The sequence below is a fragment of the Cannabis sativa genome, chromosome 6, assembly GCF_029168945.1.
Source record: "Cannabis sativa cultivar Pink pepper isolate KNU-18-1 chromosome 6, ASM2916894v1, whole genome shotgun sequence".
Taxonomy (NCBI): Eukaryota; Viridiplantae; Streptophyta; class Magnoliopsida; order Rosales; family Cannabaceae; genus Cannabis; species Cannabis sativa.
This window is the reverse complement of record NC_083606.1, coordinates 62892841-62914737: the sequence shown is the minus strand read 5'-3', so window position 1 is coordinate 62914737 and position 21897 is coordinate 62892841. Positions and strand designations below refer to the sequence as shown.

Sequence of the window (21897 nt, the reverse complement as noted above, 5' to 3'; positions counted from 1 at the left end):
GTTGGGCTTAGAGTAATTTTTGGCCACTACAGTTTATCCCTTGCTCTTTAAGTTGAGTTATAATCAAGTTAAAGAGCATTACTCGTAGGTAGGGGTGTTCATCAAACCACTCAAACTACTCAAACCGCCCACACTGTAAAAAAAATGTGATTTGAAATTCTTTGTTGTAACGCTCTAATCTATAGGGACGCCACGTGTGTAATTTTTATAAGCTAGTTTAATACTAATAGAATAATTCATTATACCGTGATAATATTAAAAACTTCACTAAAATAAAACACTAAAAAATGGACATTATAACGGCATAAAAAGCGTGTTCCGGGGATCCCTGTTATAAAAAAATTCACTAAAGAAATATATACGATAACCATTTAAACACAAAATCAAAATACACAGCAGATACAGCCAGCCCAAAACAACTCCTGGAAACTCGGCATGCAAGCCAATGAGGTCAATATGTACATTGCTGGAGAAGGTAGTCACCTCATGACAGCTCTAACCTTTCTTTGCCCTTACCTGCACCACATAACACCTATGAGTCACAAGGACTCAGCAAGAAAAACAATAATAATAATCATATAGTCTATTATTTGAATATTATCATTTATACACAATCAGAATCAAACTATTACGCATTGTTCATAAGATGAAATCCAAATCACTACAGGTATCTGCCATGAATAAGCATTAGTATACAAATATCTGGTAATACAAAACCATAACATTCAACAGTATGTAATATAATCAATCATATGCATAGAAATAGGTATGCTCATATATTTGCATTGCCTAATCAGGCAAGCCCATATCATAATGTAATATCATATACAATGTCATAACCATAACATGTAAATAATATAACCAGTCATATGCATAGAAATATATATAATCATATATTTGCATTGCCTAATCAGGCAAGCCCATGTCATAATGTAATATCATATATAATATCATTGCACCACCTAATCAGGTGAGCCTGTGCCACAACTTGGCACCAATATATTGCATCGTCTAATCAGACGAGCCCGTACATACGCCCGATACGTCGCCAGGAAGAAACCCAACAATGGGTTCAATCTATGCCATAACCAGGCAATTTCATATCACTGACGCCCGTACCTACGCCTAATATGTCGTCAGGAATATTGCATCACCTAATCAGGTGAGCTCGTACCGATTCTTGTTATTCATCATATGTCACTGATGCCCATACCTACGCCCGGTACACCGCCAAGAAAATTGCATCACCTAATTAGGTGAGCTCGTACCTACGCTCGGTACTCATCATATATCACTGACGCCCGTACTTACGCCCAGTACGTCACCAAGAAAATTATATCACCTAATTAGGTGAGCCCATGTATCACATGCATAATAACATCACATTATCAATACTCAACCAATCAGTCTTTTCATTATGTAACAATATTAATTATATTACGTACAACGTACTATGCAGTACAATATACTTTTCTTACCTTTAATTCAGGTTCATACATGTCGGCCAACCCAAGTGGAGAACTATCCCCGATAATCTCGGCCCTATGTCACAACAACGGTAAACTAATAAGTGTTTATCCCAAAACACTGCTTAATATTCACATAAGACAATTTAGGGTTTTCTATCAAACCCTACAGTATAAATACACTAAAATAAAACTTATATTTTGGCTCTTAAACATATACCGTATTGTAGAGCTCGTTGCAAGCTTCGAAACGGTATATAGAATGCATAAAAAAGACACCCGAGTCAAAAGTTATGACAAAAATACGATTTCTAATTTTGTAGGAATTTCTAAAAACTATGAAACTCGAAAAATCTCAATTTTTGCACTCACTAAAACACTACCAAAACTTATCCAAATCACTCCAAACTTCACAGGGCACATATATACCATAAATATTATCATTGCTATACAACAGAAATTAAAATCGAACCCTTAAATGAAAAACACCACTAACCTTTGGACTAAGCTTTAAAAAGTTCCAAACTTGATTTTTAACTCAAAATCACCTCAAATTCAACAAGTAAACATCGATACTAGTCCCATAAGTACCAAAGAATAATTTTACGAAGTCAAAATTTAACTATTCTAATTCACGAAACTCCTATATAAAACCAATCGTTTTTAGCTTAAAACATAATTAAACCATACCTTAAGCTTTCCCTCTTTAAGGATTTGCTATACCGCTACTACCGGAGCTTAAATCGCTAAGTTTTTGGTTAAAAATCGAAGAAAATGAATATAAAAAATAAATATTTTATTAGAACGGTGGATAGAGAGCTCATACGTTTATGTTTTAGTTTTAAGAATATTACATATATATGTATACTGATAAGTATACGTTTTTATATATATATATTAATAATAATATTAATAATATTATTAATAAAATTTTATTATTGATAGTTATCTTATCATTTCTTAGCCACTAAGAAATTTATATTTTTAAGGTATTTGGTTAACTCTGAGTACTCTAAAATACTCTGATATTTCTATTTATAGGGATTGCTCTCATGCTTTATGATGGAAATGCTGAAATTGCTAAGTGTTGATATGTTGTTCGGATTATCCATTGCTCGTCTGGGAGGGCCTTGTCCATGCAGATATATGTGGTGTTCTACTCGGAACATCTTTTCCAGACCAGTATGGAGAATCAATTCCACGTGTCACCAGCATGTGATGCCACGTCAGAGTGTGAAAATTGGGATAACATATACCTTATCGCTGATTATTATGTCAGTCTAAATCCAGTGAACTGACAAATCATGGGAATTAAACTTTTGAACATATAATCATGATTATATTCTACTGTGCTGACGACACTATAATCATGAACAAATATATACATATTTATATATGTTCTGGACTTAATATAATTTATACATTAATCATAATCATGAAATAAATCATGTGAACCATGCAACATAGAATAATTTTTTATCTTTATTAATTAGTAAATCAGATTATATTGAAATAAGTTTTATTTAGGACACAAAACTCAACAATAATTTACTTGGACTATCTACTAACTTTACCATGAAAATCTTTTTCCAATTGACACCATCCTAATATCTCAAGATTTTTAGATTGTATTTGTTATAAGTTTTGGTTTGTTGGCAGAATATAAACAAAGAAATCATGTATATGGCATATGAAACTAAGTATGTAAATATTCATATTACCTTGTGTTTATGGCCATATTCATCACATTTTTAATTAAAAAAATCATTTTTACACTTAAAAGCAATTTTTTTTATATATATTTTTACAAAAATTCATGTAAAAACTCACATAACAACCAACGGAGTAACCTAAATCGCAATTAAATTTTACATAACAACCCACAGAAACTACTAGAGCAATACAAACTGTAAATTTTACAAAAAATAAAAAATAAAAATAGTATATAAAATAATTCCTCTAAAAATATTACACCAAACAAAAGATTCACTTCAAATGCTCTTACATCCTAATACTTCTCCAATAACAAACACATAATAGTTCCATAGTTCCTACTTTGATTCGGGGTCAATCATTCATGTCATTGTAGATTTTGCCATCCACAGCACACAAGATGATTGCAAAATTGTTTTGAGATTTAAAAAGGGAAATTTGATTAAATATGCATAAAATACTTTAATATTTTTTTCCTAAATCTATATGTATTAAAATTGGTCATATATGACCACATTACTATTTTCCCCATAATACCCCTCACATTTGAAATCCCAATCAGCCTCCTCTCTCTCCCTCTCGCTCAAACCACGCTCAAACCCACGGCGACGGCGCAGCACCCCATTCGACCCACGGCGAACCCAATCGACAACCGAACCAACGACCCTATCGACGAGGCAATCGATGACCGGATCCACAACCCATACGGTGCACGCCATCCATAACAATGTCGAAGGTGTGTTTTTATTTTCTTTTTTTTTTGGTCCAAAAGTGTTAACCATTTATGTCGGATATGTGAAATTGGAAAATTTTGAGGAAGAAGAAGAAGGCCCGATGGGACGTCCGATGCTAGTCCGATATGGGTCCGATGGGCCCTTCAATTGGTTTAAATATGTGTAGGTCCGATGAGTCCAATGCTCTATCCGATGGGTCCGATGCCTAGTCCGATGGGTCTGATGCCCAGTCCGATGGGTCTGATGCCCAGTCCGATGGGTGTGATGCCCAGTTCGATGGGTCCGATGCCTAGTCCGATGGGGTCCGATTTAAATCGGGTGGGAAGAAGAAGAAAGAATGGGAAGAGAGAGGGAGTTGATGTAAATGGGGAGGGTATTTTGGGAATAACACTAAAGTTGTCATATGCTAAAAATATTGGTAAGTATAAATTTAGGAGAAAAAATTTAAAGTAATGTAAGCATATTTAATCAAATTTCCCTTTAAAAATTGTGTTTTCTAAAAGAGTGTTTTAAAAACAAAAATTTGAATTTTGTCTGTAAAAAATTATTTTTAAAAATGTGATTAATTGTAGAATAATATTGTATTTTTGAGTTTTAAAAAGTTGGAGTTGTGATTGGTTGAGAATCTCAAAATAAAAAAGTAAGAGAGTATTTGAAAAGTTTTTAGATTTAATGATTTGAAAACATAAAAAAAAAATATAAAATTATTGTTTTTATTTTTTAACTTAAAACTCAAAATCATATTTAAATTTCGCTTTTGAAAACATTAAATCAATCAAGTATTCTTATGGTAAACCCCACATTTTAAGTTTTTAAAAACATAAAATTACTTTTAAATCTCAAACCAATCAAGCAATTAAGCTTAAATAACATATAACTAAAAATAAAAATCAACTAAGCATTTCCAGTATTGAGTCTAACTATTTTATTTATTTATTTCTTATTTTGTTAAATATAGAGTACAATTGAATCCAGCGATTACAGTTGACTATTATACATGACATTGGTCTATAGCGAGATTTTCAGTCTTATGTTGAGAAGAAGATAATTATTCCATAATAAAGATATTATTTACTTAATTAATTAATTAAAAAATGATAAGAAAAGAACAGCTTAGCGGTCACATGTGTAAGTACTTGTAGAGCACGTGCGAAGAGCGCGCGTAAAGGGTAACCTCCTCCATTGTTGTACTGAATCTGAGAGCTACGTTGCTTCTTCCACAATCTCCCTCCTCAACTAACTCTTCTTCTTCTTCTTCAACCTTCATTTCTCCCGATCTTCCTCCTCTCTTTCTCATTCGCATTTTCTCTCTCTAAAACCTCCCACCAAGCTCAAACATGGAGCTCAGGCTCCACACCCGACGGTTCAACAATGGCTACGCACTCTTCTTCTTCTTTCTGCTCTCATTCACCGCCATTACTTCTTACGCCTCAATTCACGTCTACAACAACGAAACCTTCAGAGAAGTTGGCAATTCTTACCTTCTCTCTGGCGGTAGCGAAGGCATTGCTGCTTCTCTCACCTCCGCCGCCGCCGACGAGTCCGACCCGTCTTCGATCCACGATGGTCGGTCTTATATCAGGTATTGTTTTCGTTTTGTGTGGATTCTCTTGTGTTTTGTTAGATTTGAATTTGAGTTTGTTCTAGATCTGTTTTTAAGTTCGTTAACTGATTTTGATTCGAAATTTTATTTGCTTAGAAGTGATGCAGAATTGTTTTGTGTTGATTTCTATAATAGTTAATGGAGTTTTGGAGTTGTTATATGTATATATTTATATGCATAGACAAATAAAAGGAAAAATAAATAAATGATGATCTTAAAAGCTATTGTTGCTCCTCTCTTGTTAAGCTTTTTCATCATATTCTTTACTGTTATTTAACTTTAGTTCAATGTCTTCTATCTGATGCAATCTAGAAATTAATAGGACATGTAGTTTTAGGAATCATTTTCTGTGATTCATAACTAAATAATGGCTGAAATGTGGATGCTGAGAATAATTGTGAGAAGGGTTTAATATGGGATTATACTCTTTTTTGACATTGTGAGAATTCCATGTGAATGTATAGAGTGTAAATTTCAACCAGTCCCTTTCAGCTAATGGAAACTTAATTTTCAAATAACCTCTTACCCGTGTAACCAACAAATACCCACTTTGGCTTGTTTGTTGATGTTGCTTATATTGTTTTAACAGTGGCAATAGAGGCAATACTTTCCAATTTATACTATTAATCCAGGTCATTTATTTTCCTGAGACAAAAGAGATTTATCACTATATAAGTATTAGGTTCTCTTTTATCTGTTCTATATTTTTTTGGCAGTTCGACCGGGAGACTGTCCTAGTGGCTCCAAGGTTTTTTAGTCAATGGGAGTTTCAAACTTTTGAACAAATGCCTACCAACACTCCTTACCACTAGACCATCCCTTGGGGTTATATAAGAATTAGTCTCGTGATGCATATGCCCTCTTTTTTGGATTCTTTAACTCTCTATATCCAGAGAATCTGGATGCATCCGTGCAACTTCTATGTGAAAGGATATTGTATATTTTGTCGTTTGTGGTAGAGTGAGTGCATTTGGCTTTTGCATAGTGGTCGTTGTTTTTATTTAATTGATTCACTTTCAATCTCTTATTACCAATTTAAGTTTCATTTCTGACATTTTCCTTCAAATAGATTTGAAAACATTAAATTTTGGAGGAGCAAGGCTTCTGCTGACCAGAAGTCAGATATGGAACACAGTACTGGGTTGGTACAAATTATTATTTTTGAGGCAGCTGATCGAAATAATATTGGTGGCTCAGCTTATGGTGGGCAAAGAGCTATATGCTGCACCCCTGATCTGGCTAAGATTGAAGGTTGTAAACAAGGTGAAGTCATTAGGGTACCTTCTGCAACAGATATCAACTGGCCTATTATTCTGAATGCACAGTTTAGTGGGAATTCTATAGTTGCAAGTATGGAAAATAATGAGGTTTCCATCACGAAAACCGGAATGTACAACTTGTTTTTTGTAGCATGCGATCCAAAACTCAAGGGTCTTACAATGAATGGAAAAACTTCATGGAAAAACCCTGATGGTTTTCTACCTGGTAGGATGGCTCCTTTCAAGAAATTCTACGTGTATATGTCACTTGCTTATTTCTTGCTTAGTTTGATTTGGTTATCTCAGTATGTGAGGTTTTGGAATGATGTTCTGCAACTTCAACACTGCATTACAGCTGTAATTGCTCTTGGTTTCTTCGAGATGATTCTTTGGCATCTTGAATATGTACATTTTAATAATACTGGAATGAGGCCAGTTGTACTTACAACATGGGTTGTGACAATTGGAGCTGTGAGAAAAACAATCTCTCGCCTCCTTATCCTCTCCGTTTCAATGGGTTATGGTGTTGTGCGACCTACCCTTGGTGGTCTTACCTCGAAGGTGCTTGTTCTTGGAGTAACATACTTTTTTGCCACTGAATTGCTGAATATTTCTGAGTATGTGGGAACCATCAATGATATATCTGGACGAGCAAAACTCTTTTTGGTCCTGCCCAATGCCTTTTTGGATGCATTTCTGATATTGTGGATCTTTACCTCTCTCTCGAAAACACTAGAGCAGTTACAGGTATGACAATCTCCCTAATGATGCCTTATTCTAGTTAGGTTTTCAAGTTCCTTTAAAATGTTCCTACTAGTATATTTGTTTCACATAAGTTTAATTAGTTTTGTGTTACACTCTTGGAAACTAAACTAGTTACTTTTCCAGGCAAAGAGGAGTTCTGTAAAGTTGGATATATATAGAAAGTTCTCCAATGCATTGGCAGTTACGGTGATTGTCTCAGTTGCATGGATAGGTTATGAGGTAAGTTGTAGTCAGTAGTGTAGAAATTACGTGTGGTTTCCTCATGGACCTTTTCCATATGATACATATAAAACTAGAATAGCATGAAAGAGTAAAGACATTGTTTCCTTTGGATTTTTACATCATTGACTGGACTAGGAGGTTTGCATATGTTTTCCTACATTTCTACATTTAATACTTATTTTCTTAACATCCTGAAAAACCAAATTAAGACAAAAATGGATTTTTATTTGTTATGAAAATATCAGCATTATTATTATTATTATTATTATTATTATTATTATTATTATTATTATTATTATTATTATGTATTTTGAGGATAATTATACCGCTGAAGAAAGGAATTTTTCATGAACACTTGAACAGCACACCATCACATACTCAACCAGAATTTAAACTGAAACCACAGCAACAACAAACTTCAACACAGAAATAAGTTACAACAATACCTTTTAATCTCTCAACAGACAGAAAAAATAAAAGTATGCCAAACTGCAACCCAAAGATAATCTAGAGAGTTCTTGTCTTGAATAATTCTATCATTTCTTTTGAGCCAAACCATGTACATCGCCGCTGACACTCCACAGTTCCAAATTATATTTATCTTCTTATTATTATATCCATCAAAATCTTGAGGCATAAACGCACCTAGGAGTAACCGAGTCCACTCGAAATCTGTCAAATACCTGGACCATATAGCAACTCTCTAAGACAAATATATTAACAAAGCTCTTTTTCGTTTTTTCTTATTTTATATATGTAGATATTTAAAATTACATTATAAAAGTGAAATTTGTCTTTAGCAAGTTTCAGTTAGTTGAAATTCTGGTTGATTTAACTGCAGTTATGCTTCTAACCTCAGATCATGTTACATGGGTTGTTTTCTCAATTTATATATTCTTCGTATGAATCTTTCTTTGCTCAGCAGTCCCACCAATCCCCCTGATTTTTTGAACCATTCTACCTGTGTTATTTTCTGACCATTTACCAATATTTTATCAGTAACTAGGAAGTACTGCATAGAGATCATATTCAGACCTACATTTAGGGTTGGAAAGCATATAGCCAAACTATTGAAAACAATGTTCATATTTCTCTGATTGTCATAGACCTTAGGTATAAAATTCTTGTTCATGTATGAGCATTTCCCATGGAGTATCTTTCGGTGGCACCACATTTTGATTTGATCGTCTTTAAAAACTTCAAGGTTATTATACTACTCATCCAACTTTGTCTTCTACTTACTTCAAAAACAACACTGTAAATAAGGATTACTTCCAGGAAAATTGTGTAGTAATTCATGTTCATTGACAAATTAGTCACTAAATGTTCTAGATTATTTCTGTTATCTATGATGTTAGTGCCCAACACTCAGTAGATGTGATCTTGATTAAATCATATAGTAATGATTATCCTAATCAAGTATAAACTTCTTATGCCAATACTTTCTGTATATTTGTATGAGATCAGAAGTTTTAGAAATTTTTGACTTTTTGTTACATGGGCCTGTATTATTTCTGCAACTTTGTAATCTGCATTTACAATGCTTTGACTTCAGCAATAGCTTTCTTAACATTCCCAATTTTGCAAATTTTAGGTCCCGATTTCAGTAATTAAAAGATATTAATTTATTGTTCCTCTCGAGGTAGTGTCTCTTGTAGAACATTTAAGAGTGTTCCAGTATTTCCTTGAGACTTTTAATCTGATGTATCATTATTCATCATCACTTGAGAGGTTTATCATCACAGTTGAACCTTTTCGGTTAAAGTACACTCCTATTTGTTGTGAATTTTGGCTTTTCTGTGAAAGGCTATACTCTTCTGAATTTAATTATATTTTAAATGAAAAAAAAAAAATTGTTTATGCTGTTCTTGGGTTGATTCTTTAAATTGTCATAAATATGGTGAGCTTGCTCATGCAGGTATACTTCAAAGCAACAGATCCATTTAACGAAAGGTGGCAGAGTGCTTGGATCATCACCGCTTTCTGGGACGTTCTTGCATTTGCATTACTCTCTGTAATCTGCTGTCTCTGGGCTCCATCTCAGAGTTCTCAACGGTTTGTGAATAACTACTCTTTTTTTCTTCTAAAAGCATGAAATGTGCCTACTTTTATCAGTGCTTTTTGTGGTTTGTTGTGTTCCCGTACAATATGTCATATGATGCTTCAGTCCTTAGCATAAAACAAATTTAAGAACAGATAATTGAAAATCAAGAATCTTCTTCCTTTTAGGAATCTGGTATGCCAATGCTGAAGATGCAAATCCCTTTTTGCTCGTGTTCTTAACTATTGTCTCAATGAGCACAAGCTGCCCTTAATGCTGATTTCCACTCTCTAAAGGTTTTGTATTTTATAGGTACGCTTATTCGGAGGAAGTGGGAGAAAATTCCGATGATGAAGAAACTCAATCTCTAACTAGGGGGAAGTCTGACGGTGATGTCAGCTTAGTAAAGCAAGAGAAAAAAGAGAAGAAAGCTGGGGATGAGGAGAGGTACGACGAGGAAGATGATTCCGAAGAAGATAAGAGGGAATGATTGCCATTTATTTTTCTTCTCATTCTGCCCTTTTTTGCGGTGCACTCTTATTGTTGCAGGCTTTTGGAGGAAAAGCAGAGTTAATGATCATCACACTACTCATGGGGCATCATGTGATGTATTCTTTGGAGAGATGATAATCCTTCCACTTTGGTTGAAGTAAAGAGGATTTGTAAAATTTTGCTATAAATTGAATCATTTTAGGCTCAGATTTGTATTTGTTCAAATATTAGTTTTGTTTCAATTTGTGCATGTAAATCCCATATTTTTTTCAGAAAAATGATTTGTGATTAATGAAATTAACGAAAAACTTCAACTTTAACCCTTAACTAAAGACCTTGTTTCTTTCGTTTTGATAGGTAATTTCTGCAATTTAATTAAAGGAAACACAGAGAATAGCTGAAGGAAATCCGAACTGAAATTGTATTGATAGTAATTAGGATTTTCAAGAGCCTGACTTCTCTGCCAAGAGTTTCCAACTCACCCAATTAATTTTCCACACACTACTCAGACTAATCTCACTCTCTTTATTCTATTACTTGTTGGTGCACACATTTTCCAACCCCCCTAACGCACCTTCTCCTCAAGGTGCAAATGAGGGCATTGTTGCTATATGGGGGAGAAATCTTCCCGGGTCGCTTCGAATGCAGGCAAATGAGTCCATTGTATGAGAGCTTGAGGAGGAGTCTTCTGCGTCCCCAACCTGCAGCAAGATTTGGTGGCAAAACTGTGGCCCTAATGCTTGACAAAGAACAGAGATATGGAACATCAAATGAATTTTTGAATCAAGTAGGCAACAACTCCAATGTCCTAGACAACAAGAACAGACCATAGAAATGCAATGCCAATGTTGCGAATTTTATATAACTATAACTATACATATATACTAGGCTTGCAGGACGTGTCATAGGCACATAACCCTGTTAAAATTTATGAGTTATAATCATATATCTTATTTTTATCAATTATGTTTAAACAATGGTTAATAAGAAGTTATGGTTAAACATGGACATAGTGTGGTATAAGTTAACTTTTTGAAACTAAGATTAAAAGTCGTCATGTCTAAATGTAAGTTCATGTGATTTATTTTACTATTATCTACTAATAAGCAAAGTTTAGAAGAAAAATAAAATAATAATTAACCAAAATTTATGAAGAAAAAAAAAAGAAGAATAACAACACAAATAATGATTAATATCATATGTATACTCGTATAGTTTTTTACATAATAACTATTATGTATTTACTAATAAACAAATAAAAAAAGGGTAATAAAATTGAAAAAAGATGATAAAAAATGTTAAAAAGACTTAAAAAAAATATTTTAAAAAGGAAAATGGAGTAACTGGTACAAAAACATAACACACAACTTCAAATATGACCAAAAAAAATATAAATTACTATGATAATCTTATTTAGTTTGAGAAAATACAAAAAAAGAATGACTATGGAACTTAAATAGTGTGTAATTAGTACAAAAAAAACTTAAAAAGTTATGTATAATTAAAAAAAAAAGTTAAAATTATAATGAAAGTGATTAAGGATATGTACATATTAAGAGTGTCTCTAATAGAGAGCTAAAAATGTCATGTATATAGATTTTGGGTAAAAGTTTACAATTTACTGTTACACGGAATTTTTTACAAAAATACTGTCTTTTTATAAAACGACCGTAAAACGACAAAACAAAATAATTAAAATAACAATAGAACAACTAAAAAACAATCGTAAAACTATAGTGAAAATTTAATACAATACACAGTGTAAAACTTACCTACAATTAAAAAAAAAAAATCAAAATTTCAGTACTCCTGTGATTATGAAAGTGAAAATAATAAAAACTTTGCTTAATTGGAGGGCGCCTACAATTACAGAGAATTACTAATAATTCTAATTTTAAACATAATTTGTTTGATATTATTTTTCAGTATTTTATATTAGGGTGCTAGTACATTGCTACTAGCCAAAGGATAATACCTTTGGCTAGTTATTCTTAGAAATTTTGTTAATTTTTTACTTTTTTAGTATTGCTGAGAGCTAGAGTAATAAAGTGTGTGTTAATTTCTAAATTTGTATATTATTTTATTTTGAAGATTGTCATTCTAATATAAGTGTATTCTTTGCTTTTGGTGTTGCAATTTTTTTCAGTTTCGCTTTGCTCTGAAGACAACTAGTTAATAACGGGAAGGTATTTTTTCAATGTGATGTGGTGCTATTTGAAGACGTTATAGCTTTATTGTCTAAATTTCCGGGGGCAGTTTTGTCCCATGTGGCTCGGGATGAGAATTCTGTCGCGCATGGTTTGGCAAAGCATGCCCTTCGGTTAGACGATGAGCTATCCTGGTTCGAGGAGGTGCCGTCGCCGATTGTAAATTGCTGCTTTGATAATCTAGTGTGATTTTGATCACCGCGTCAAAAAAAAAAAAAAATATGAAAGATAATAAAATAAAATAAGACAGAAAATGAAAGATTGGAAAGTGTTTTTCTTCTTCACTGCAAATTTGGACATTGGAGGATGAAAAAGCAGTACAAGTAGTGCAACTGCAAACCACACAGTGATTCTTCAATCATGGCAGCCACTAACAATGGTGGTGGAGGAGGAGGAGGAGGAGAAGACCACGACTTGAATCGATTGGCTGAGATCAGCAAAACCCTAAAGCAAGGAGAGAGACTTCTCGCGCCAACTCGGAGACCCGATGGCACTCTTCGCAAACCCATTCGGATTAGGGCTGGCTATGTCCCTCAAGATGAAGTCGCCATTTACCAATCCAAAGGCTCTTTGGTACGGAATTCATGCCCTCCTCCTACTTTTTCTTGTTTGGACACTCAGAAAAGCTTTCTGTTGAATGCTCATCGTGACTTTCTTTTCAAAGTAGTAAGCTTGGAAAATTTTGACGAAGTTAGTTTTGTCATTGTACAATGCTGCAGTTGAAAAAGGAGATGTCTTCACATGAGGGACCTCCTGGTTATGATCCACCCGCCGCGGCTGCAGCCACGGCCACGGCCACGGCCACAGCCGCCGATACGAAACCTAAGACTAAGTCTGTAAAGAGGAACGAGAGAAAGAAGGAGAAGCGGATACAGGTATGCTGCTCTCTTTTTTTTTTCCTTGTTTTATCTAATCATATTTTTGAGCTTGGGATACATCGTTGAATGGGTAATGTCATTGTCTGCCGAGCATGATTTTTGATACCAAGCAATGGTTGGATTGGATGTGTTCTTAAAAGATTTCAATTGGAAGTTTTAGATCGATTTATTTTTGAGACTGAAATCTTATTCTAATCTGTCTCACCATTATTGACCGTTAATATGAAGACTCTGTAAGGATTTTAAAGAGTATTGAAATATTTGAATATTTTGAAGTTATATTTTTTTTCGAGGGTTGCAACAAGATGTCTTTATATTTAGGTTTCCTCCCAAGGAATGGTCAAGTTGTAAAAATAGTCATTCAGCCATGAATCTTACATTAGTCATTCTTCTGATTTTTCTTTTTTGTTTGTATGTCCTCCGATTACCTCTTGATAATTTGTTCACATTATTTATATAATTGCAGAGGAATCTAGGTTCAATTTTGTACTTGAACTTTCTTACTTTCCTCGCCAACAATGTAGCCATACATTATTAGTTTATGAAAGTTTGACCCTTTGGTGGTTCTTTGATTAATTTTCTTCGGTAGTGAAGGTTCTTTAACAAATTCAGTTCGATTGTAAAACTGACATGGAAGTTTCACATGGCACTTTGGGGTATGAGGCCAGTTGGTTTAAGTGATAACAGTTAGGATATGGATTAGGCAACACGAACAAGAATTAAATATCTGGAAATATATTGCAACTCTTCCCTGTGGAGCAAATTTATATCTATCAATTCCTTTTCCTAGTTTAGATTATTTAGGGAGCTTAGCTCGATATGGATATTACTGAGAAGGCCAATGGGGTTCGGCAGCTGTACAATTGTGCAGAAAGTAAGACTTGAACCTCTACATCCTTCTTTTGTCTGTGAAGTGTGTCTGTTAGGATCCCAAATTGACCAAGGGATTGGTTAGTAGTATATAACTACTTGGGCACCCTCCTCTCTTAGGCTAGCTTTTGGGAGTGAATCCACACAAGTGGTTGTATAAAATGGTATAAAAGCCATGCACCCTTAAGTGGGATTGACGTTGCAAAAAGGGGTGAGCTATGGATTAGGTCCATAGTAGGCCACCGTAGAGTGGGCCGCCATGGACGTCGACTCCAAAGGGAGGTGTATTGTTAGGATCCCTCATTCACCAAGTATGAGATTGGTTAGTAGTATATAACTACTTGGGCACCCTCCTCTCTTAGGCTAGCTTTTGGGAGTGAGTTCTACTCAAGTAGCTGTATTAAGTAATATCAGAGCCATGCACCGTGAAGTGGGACCGAAGTCGGATTAGGGGCTATGAATGGAAGGTGCAGCATGCAGAAGGGGTGACCTGTGGATTAGGCCTAGAGTAGGCCACCGTGGATGTCAACTCCCAAGGGGGATGTACTGTTAGGATCCCTCATTAACCAAGTATGGGATTGGTTATTAGTACATAACTACTTAGTCACCCTCTTCTCTCCGGCTAGCTTTTGGAAGTGAGTTCTACCTAATTAGTTGTATCAGTGTCACACCATAGAATTGCCCTTTGAATGCATGGTTTTATTACCTTGACAGGCCTCCCACTTTATACTCAATAATTGAAAGGTTTTTAAGATGATAAACACCTCATGTTCAACCCCAAAAGTCTTATCCAAATGTTTATAGCTAAAGGACGCCATAACCATGAAAAGATTGTAGCGAGAACTCACTATGAACATTTTTAAAATCATTTTTTTTTCTTTTGAAAGAGGTTATGTGGTACCCTTGATGGGAACATTAACTTTGGTGGATGGTGGGTGTAGTAACGTCCATTCTCTTGATACTAGGTGAAGTCGTCACTTGAAAAGGTGGGTGTAGTAACATCAAACATTAGTAGCTTTCTCATTTTTCATTTCATTTAATATGACATTTTATATATATATATATATATATTATATATTAAGAAATTGGAAAGAGGAAATGTTAGCTTCGTCATTTTATGTTAGGTTTGAGATGTTTTGTGATGTTTGAATGTTTAATTTTGGTATATATATGTATAAAGAAATCGGAAAGAGGAAATGTTAGCTTCGTCAATTTATGTTAGGTTGAGATGTTTTGTGATGTTTGAATGTTTAATTTTGGTTTGTTTGAGACTTAGTCGTAATTCTAGTATTATGTTCATGATTTATAATTTTTTATTTACACTTCTCACTTTTTTTAGTAGAAAGTTTGTGGCTCACACATTGCCTTACCAAAACAAAGCATCTTGGTACTAGCTATTTCAAACATTGTTTTTGCTTATTAAAATAATGTTTTTATCTACGGTTACTATTAAAAACAAACATTGTTGCTTTGTTATTGTGACTTCGTATTCCTAAACCTCCATTACAGTTTGGTATGTGTTGATGGAAGTTTAACAACAGGTGATTGAGTTGGATTAGTTGAGTGAATAATGCAATACAAGCACTTACATAAATCTTTGTATTGTGGTTGTTCCAAGTGACCTAGTCCACGATTTTCCTGTTTATTGAGAGAGAATTTTGTAGTAACAATATATCATATGGAATTCCCCCTTTACATATAGTGGTCAAGCCCCTATTCATAGGTCAAAGAAAGTTAAATATTTAGATAATAGAAGCGAGATGTGGTCTAGTGCATAGGTCAAGCCCTTATTGCATTGGTCCTTGCGTGTAACTAAGAAGTGGTATGCTTGCATGATAATTTTATCATACAACAATAGCCCCTAATTTGTTGAAAGTTTTCTTCATCAAAGATGTTGTCCATGCAAATCAATGCATACAAGTGTTTTATTTGCATCTTATAACAATAATATTTAGGATATGTGCTCTAGCACTTAAAGCTTGCGATTACTATGTATAGAGTTTTTGCTTTTTGGAACACTTATAGACGAAGTTCACACTTTGGGAATTTGTTGAGATGGAGCTCGCACTGAGTGTTTGTGCTCTCACATGAGAAGAACTTTAAGAATAAGTTTATACATTTTGGGAGCTTCCTCTCTTTCATAAGGGACACATTAAGATGAAGTTTGCTCATTGGTCACTCATTGAGTCGAAACTCATGTTGGAAGCTTGTGCTTGCAAAAGAGTAGCATGTGCTCTCATAGCATAGATAAGCATGTGCTCCCGCATGGAGTGCGTGGCGTGTTAAGATGAAGCTCGCACTTTGGGAGCTTGTGCTTGCCCATGAGGAGCACACTTGAGAAAGATTTTGCTCTTTCGAGAACTCGTGCTCACATATGAGGAATAGATTAAGATGAAATTTGTGTTTTAGGAACTCAATGAACTCTAGCTCCCACTCTTGGAGCTTTTTGAGACAATACTTACACTTTAGGAGCTTGTGCTAGCCTATGAAGAGCATGTTTGAAAAAAAAAAACTTTTTTAATTTTGAGAACTAGTGCTCGCGAATGAGAATCACATTAAGATGAAGTTCAAGCATTGGGAATTCATTAAGATGAAACTTTCACTTTTGGAGCTTGTTAAGTTGACACTTGTACTTAAGGAACTCATGTTCGGGTAAGAGTAGCTCAAGCTCTCATTGAAAGAACTTGTGCTCACACATGAGGAGCTAGTGCTCGTGCAAGAAGACTCATACTTACGTGGAGGCTAGCTCCTTCGAGGCTATACCACTGCTAGCACTAGTTCATTTTGCAGATTCTCTCCATTGCTAAGTCCAATTTATGGATTTCTTCAAGATTCTAGAGTTTGGAAACAACACACAATTGGAACTTTCAATTGTAGGTTTGCTTTTAGTTGTTTAGTTTCTAACCTTGTAACTGGTGAAGAAAAATGGAGCAAAACAGTGTAGAAAAGTTGTGTACCTTCCAAGGTATAAGTTTTCAGTTGATTACTAGTGATGGATAAGGTTAAAGTCCATTAGGTATTACAAAGAAAGCCCTACCAGTTACTATCTTTGGGTTGGTGTGTATGCTGCCGAAAGAATGGCGATAAACTTCTTCCCATTTGTTCCTGAAGTGTTCTTTTAGGAACAGCCTGTAGGCTTGATTGCTGAGAAAGTTTGGGATTCAATGGTGTATGCCCTAGACATTCAGATGTATGGGAAAAGATCAAATCCTGGGTGGCTACATGGTTGTTTAAGTCGAAAGTGTTTGAGGGGATATCTTTTCAAGAGTTGACTAAAGACTGGGATCTTATTTTACATTAAGAAATCATAGATAGTTTGTAATTTTGACTTGTTTGTATTTCTTTTGTTATCTTTTGAGTCTTATTTATGTTTATGGCCAAACGCTAAAACTTAGCCAGTAACCACGGTTTTTCTCCGCCATAAGTGACGCTCCCGAATAAAATTTGGCAGGAGTTACAAAAAAGTGGCCTTTGTCTCTTTCTCAAAAATAAAATAAAATAATCATTAATCTTAGCCTGTACCGATAGTGAATTTTAAAGATGATTGGTCTAAGTTTGGCCTAGTTCCCAATTATCTTATTGAGAGTGAATTTTCTAGAATAACAATAATCAAGAAGAATCCCCCTTTATAAAGAGTTCTCAAGCCCCTATTATAAGGAAGAGCAAGTTAAATGTTTATCTGACTTTTGATAGTACAATTGACATTTCGTTTGGTTGCACTCTTGTGACATCTAATGTGACCATTTAACTCATAATATAGAGTAGAACCCTGCTATTTCCTTAGAATAAAGTTCATGATGAAGCTTGTTTAAGGAAGGTTCATGTGGCATATCCTTTGGGATTCTTCAGTAGATAATTGTATGGCAGAAGGCTGTGTACTTTGGTTCAGTTTTTATTTCATTAGCTGTTTGGTTTCCTTTTGTGGCTTATGTAGTAGACATCCTACCCATAAGTGTGCTATTCACTTTTTCATCTTTTAACATTTTATTCAGTCACCTTGGTCAATTACTTTTAGTTGGTGTGCAATGCAAATTGCAGGATGCTACTTACAAATTATTTGAATGGTTGATTATTTGTTTAATATAAAACACAAGACCTCATTAATTTGAAACAAAGCTCCAAAACTAACTGCCTTTGGTGATTAGTTTCTCAACTTTTACCACTCTTGACTAGCTATCTCTAGTTTCATCAACTAGTGTATTTTTTCAGAAAGAAAAAAAGTTAACAATGTGCAAACAAGATTGTTGTTTTCAGGGTTACTATATTTGTTCAAGCTTCTTTGTTTTCACCTTGTTTTGTCTATCTGCAGGCTGCTCTTGAAAAAGAGAAGAGCTCGGAACAGAGTGAAGTTGAGGAAACTAACAAGGAAGAATTAGTACCGCTTAAAAATGTTGGCCGTGGTTCGGAATCTGTCAAGTCATTGACATCTCAAATGAATGAGCTAGATGTTTCCGCAAATCCTTCAGCGGTTTCTCCTCCTTCAGACTCAGTAGAGGACTCAAATTCAGGAGATCCCATCCAAGATATTGATAAAAGAATTCGAGCTCTTAAAAAGAAGGTACAAATAATTTTTATACATAACCTTCGCGTTATTTTCTCGAATGTTTTAATTGTAAAAAGTAACCCCTAATAATTTCGAACATTCTTTAGAAATCTCTTGGACAATTTATTGATTTTCTCGAACCCTTCTATTTCAAATTTGTGAGGATTAGTTTTATTGGCACAATAGACACAATAAGGGTTTTATGTAACTCTTATTCATCTTAAATGATTCTAGAAATAGGTCTTACCTTTTTCTTTCTGCAAAGATTATCAAGAATTATATATCTTTGGACAAGAATATATTTTAGCTCTTTTTTTCTTTTTCCCTTTTAATTTATGTTTTATTGAACTTTTAAGTTTCTGTATCAACATTGGACTCGACAGCAATAGTATCCTGATTTCAATTGTGAATTTGTTTCTGTTGTACCTAAATGCAGATTCGACTTACTGAAGCTCAAAAACAGAAAATCGCAGAGCAGGACATGAAGCCTGAACAGTTAGACAAGTTTTCAAAGCTTGAAGGTTGGTGTCAAGAACTAAAGCTTTTAGAGGATAGAAAAGCTGAACTTACTGCATCTTGAATTAGGTTTTGTGTTAGATAAAGCTTGAAATAACCATGTAGTTTTTCTTTTTTATCTCCTTTTTAGATTATGTCTTTGTTTTTGTGAAAATGAGAAAAAAAAAAGAAGAAGTTATTTTTTCTTTTGTGAAAAAGAAAGTTTATGTATTCATGTTTCATTTCAATTAATGTGATACATTTTCATGACTTGGGGGCCATTTCCAATATAAGACCAGTTTCCCTACTTATAGAGTTATAAGATTATATCTGTTAACACAATTATAGAGATAATTTTGCTTGGATTCTTCTTCTGTTTTAAGAGTTACTAGCATTTGTTCATTAAAAAAAAAAAAAATGGTTACTGCCATTCTTCTGAATTTTTTTTCGAAAAGGCAAAATGATCCTTGAAGAATTACTGGTCTTTTCAATTAGGTACTTGGATTTCATTTTATTTGCAAAATATTGGGGAATTCTTTTGTATTTGGGGGGGTATGTTTGCTAATTGATGGTAATATTATAAACTAATGGAGTGTGTGTTATAAAAAAAAGTGAAAAATAATATCTGAAGGAGATGTACTGTTGCAGAATCTTCATTTTACAACTACCGGAATGGTTTTTATGGGTTGTTTTTTAAAATTTGTAGAATTGTTTAAAGTAGAGTGGTATAATTGTAATGTGAATTTGATATACAATTAAAAAAAGATAATTACATAAGTCATTATTTTTTAAAAAAAAAATTACATTTTTATATATATATTTTTTACATTTTTACCGTTTCTTTATAAAAGTAATACGAAAACAATTAAAAAACTACATAAAAGTAATATGAAAATAATGTCTAAACAATATTAAAATAACAATAAAAAAAAACATACATATAACAAAAAATTAACAAGAGTACAACATAAAGAGATAGTATTTTTTTTATAAATAAATCATAAAAATTGTAAAAATATTTAAAATTCTACACAACTATATTTTTGTAATTATTATTTTGTTGTTTTTATGTATTTGTGAAAAAATCATATTAAAAAAAGTGTGGTTCTGATAATTGTTTTGAAAGATATTGTTGGGAGTGTTGTGCAGGTGGAAGAAAGGAATTAGATATTTAATTTAGATATCTAATCATAATAATTGGATCGGATCGGATGTAAATTTTAAAAATCTAATCGGATCAGATGTAAATTTTAAAAATCTAATCGGATCGGATCGGATCGGTTGTTGGATGGGACATCCAATCTAATGGATAACCGACCGATCCAATTATCATCCAATTATATTTACATATTTTTAAAATACATTTATAATTTTATATATTTTATTTAAAAAATATATTAATTGATTTAATATACATTTAACACATGAGATTAAAAGAAAAATAATCTTAGATATAAAATATAAATTCTTATCTTCCTAATGCTAATAAAGTTGTCAATACATATTGAATAAGTTTTATTTTTTGGCGGTTTTATTCTGAGATCATAAGAATTAGGTTAGACTAAACTAATGTTTATTATGTATGCTGGATTATTAAGTTTTAAATTATATTTCTTTATGTATATTTTTCTTCTTAATGAAATCAACTTAAATGGTAGCTAATATGGATTGGATCCAATAGAAAACCAGTCAATAGATCCAATAATTGGAACCAATCTAATTCAATACATCTATTGGATCGAATCGGATGACTCAATTCGATTGGATTGGATCAGATCAATATTTAATAAATAATTGGATTGAATCGGTTGGATCTAAATCTATTAGATGTGATCCAATAAACACCCCTATCAAGAAGCATGAATAGTAGATGTGGTCCAGGATGGTCAATTAGTTTGGACCCAGCTAACACCCACTAAGAACCAAGACACAACATTGGCCCAAGAGGGTAACCCTATAAGTCCCAGGGAATAATAAATGGGGAATTACCATTATATCATTTTTTAATTTTTTTAAAAAAATTTACGGTTTAGAGCTTCGGTGATTACTCCGATAATTTCTATGTGGATTACTATGTGGATTTTAGTTGCAATTTAGGTTGTTCCGTTAGCTCTTATGTGAGTTTCTTACCGAAAAAAATACCAAAAAAATATTTTAAAGTGTTAAAATAAAAAATCCTCATAATAATTAGCATCCATCAATGGATATGCAAGCTCCCGAAAGCAAAAAGCTCCTAGATAAAAATTACCAGTGTGGTCCGTACCTGTCAATGTGTAAATGGAAAAAACATTATAGCTTATTCTTTTCGTACCAACGATAAAATGAGTCCCTTATAAAGCAAAATAAACGTTGAGATTTACACTCACTGTTCTTATATACACCTTTTTCATGCCGCCAAAGGGCGACTCACACATGCATATTTAATAAGCTTTATTTTTTTGGCAGTTTTATAATGAGATCGTGAGAATTAGATTGGACTTAACTAATATTTATTATGATTGTTGGATTATTAGGTTGTAATTTATGTTTATATATATATATATATATATATATATTTATATATTTTAATGAAAATCAACTTAAATGGTATAACACATGGATTAGATAGA

General features: G+C 33.4%; 2 protein-coding genes across 2 annotated transcripts; both read left to right on the top strand.

Annotated features, from left to right (window-relative positions):
- The first annotated feature begins 5020 nt into the window (after window positions 1-5020).
- LOC115725354 (uncharacterized) lies at window positions 5021-10622 on the top strand. Its single transcript, XM_030654842.2, has 5 exons — window positions 5021-5495; window positions 6586-7522; window positions 7664-7759; window positions 9681-9817; window positions 10116-10622. Exons 1-5 carry the CDS (start codon window positions 5251-5253, stop codon window positions 10291-10293), a joined length of 1593 nt encoding a protein of 530 aa, XP_030510702.1. The 5' UTR covers window positions 5021-5250; the 3' UTR covers window positions 10294-10622.
- A 2108-nt stretch (window positions 10623-12730) lies between these two features.
- On the top strand, window positions 12731-19595 carry LOC115725736 (partner of Y14 and mago). Its single transcript, XM_030655329.2, has 4 exons — window positions 12731-13075; window positions 13222-13377; window positions 18560-18808; window positions 19230-19595. Exons 1-4 carry the CDS (start codon window positions 12863-12865, stop codon window positions 19371-19373), a joined length of 762 nt encoding a protein of 253 aa, XP_030511189.1. The 5' UTR covers window positions 12731-12862; the 3' UTR covers window positions 19374-19595.
- Window positions 19596-21897: the final 2302 nt, after the last annotated feature.

Coding starts and splice junctions, on each gene's coding strand:
- LOC115725354 (XM_030654842.2), top strand. CDS start 5,251: ATGGAGCTCAGGCTCCACACCCGACGGTTCAACAATGGCTACGCACTC. Junction 5,496..6,585: donor GATGGTCGGTCTTATATCAG/GTATTGTTTTCG, acceptor TCCTTCAAATAG/ATTTGAAAACATTAAATTTT. Junction 7,760..9,680: donor TTGCATGGATAGGTTATGAG/GTAAGTTGTAGT, acceptor TTGCTCATGCAG/GTATACTTCAAAGCAACAGA.
- LOC115725736 (XM_030655329.2), top strand. CDS start 12,863: ATGGCAGCCACTAACAATGGTGGTGGAGGAGGAGGAGGAGGAGAAGAC. Junction 13,378..18,559: donor AGAAGGAGAAGCGGATACAG/GTATGCTGCTCT, acceptor GTCTATCTGCAG/GCTGCTCTTGAAAAAGAGAA. Junction 18,809..19,229: donor TTCGAGCTCTTAAAAAGAAG/GTACAAATAATT, acceptor ACCTAAATGCAG/ATTCGACTTACTGAAGCTCA.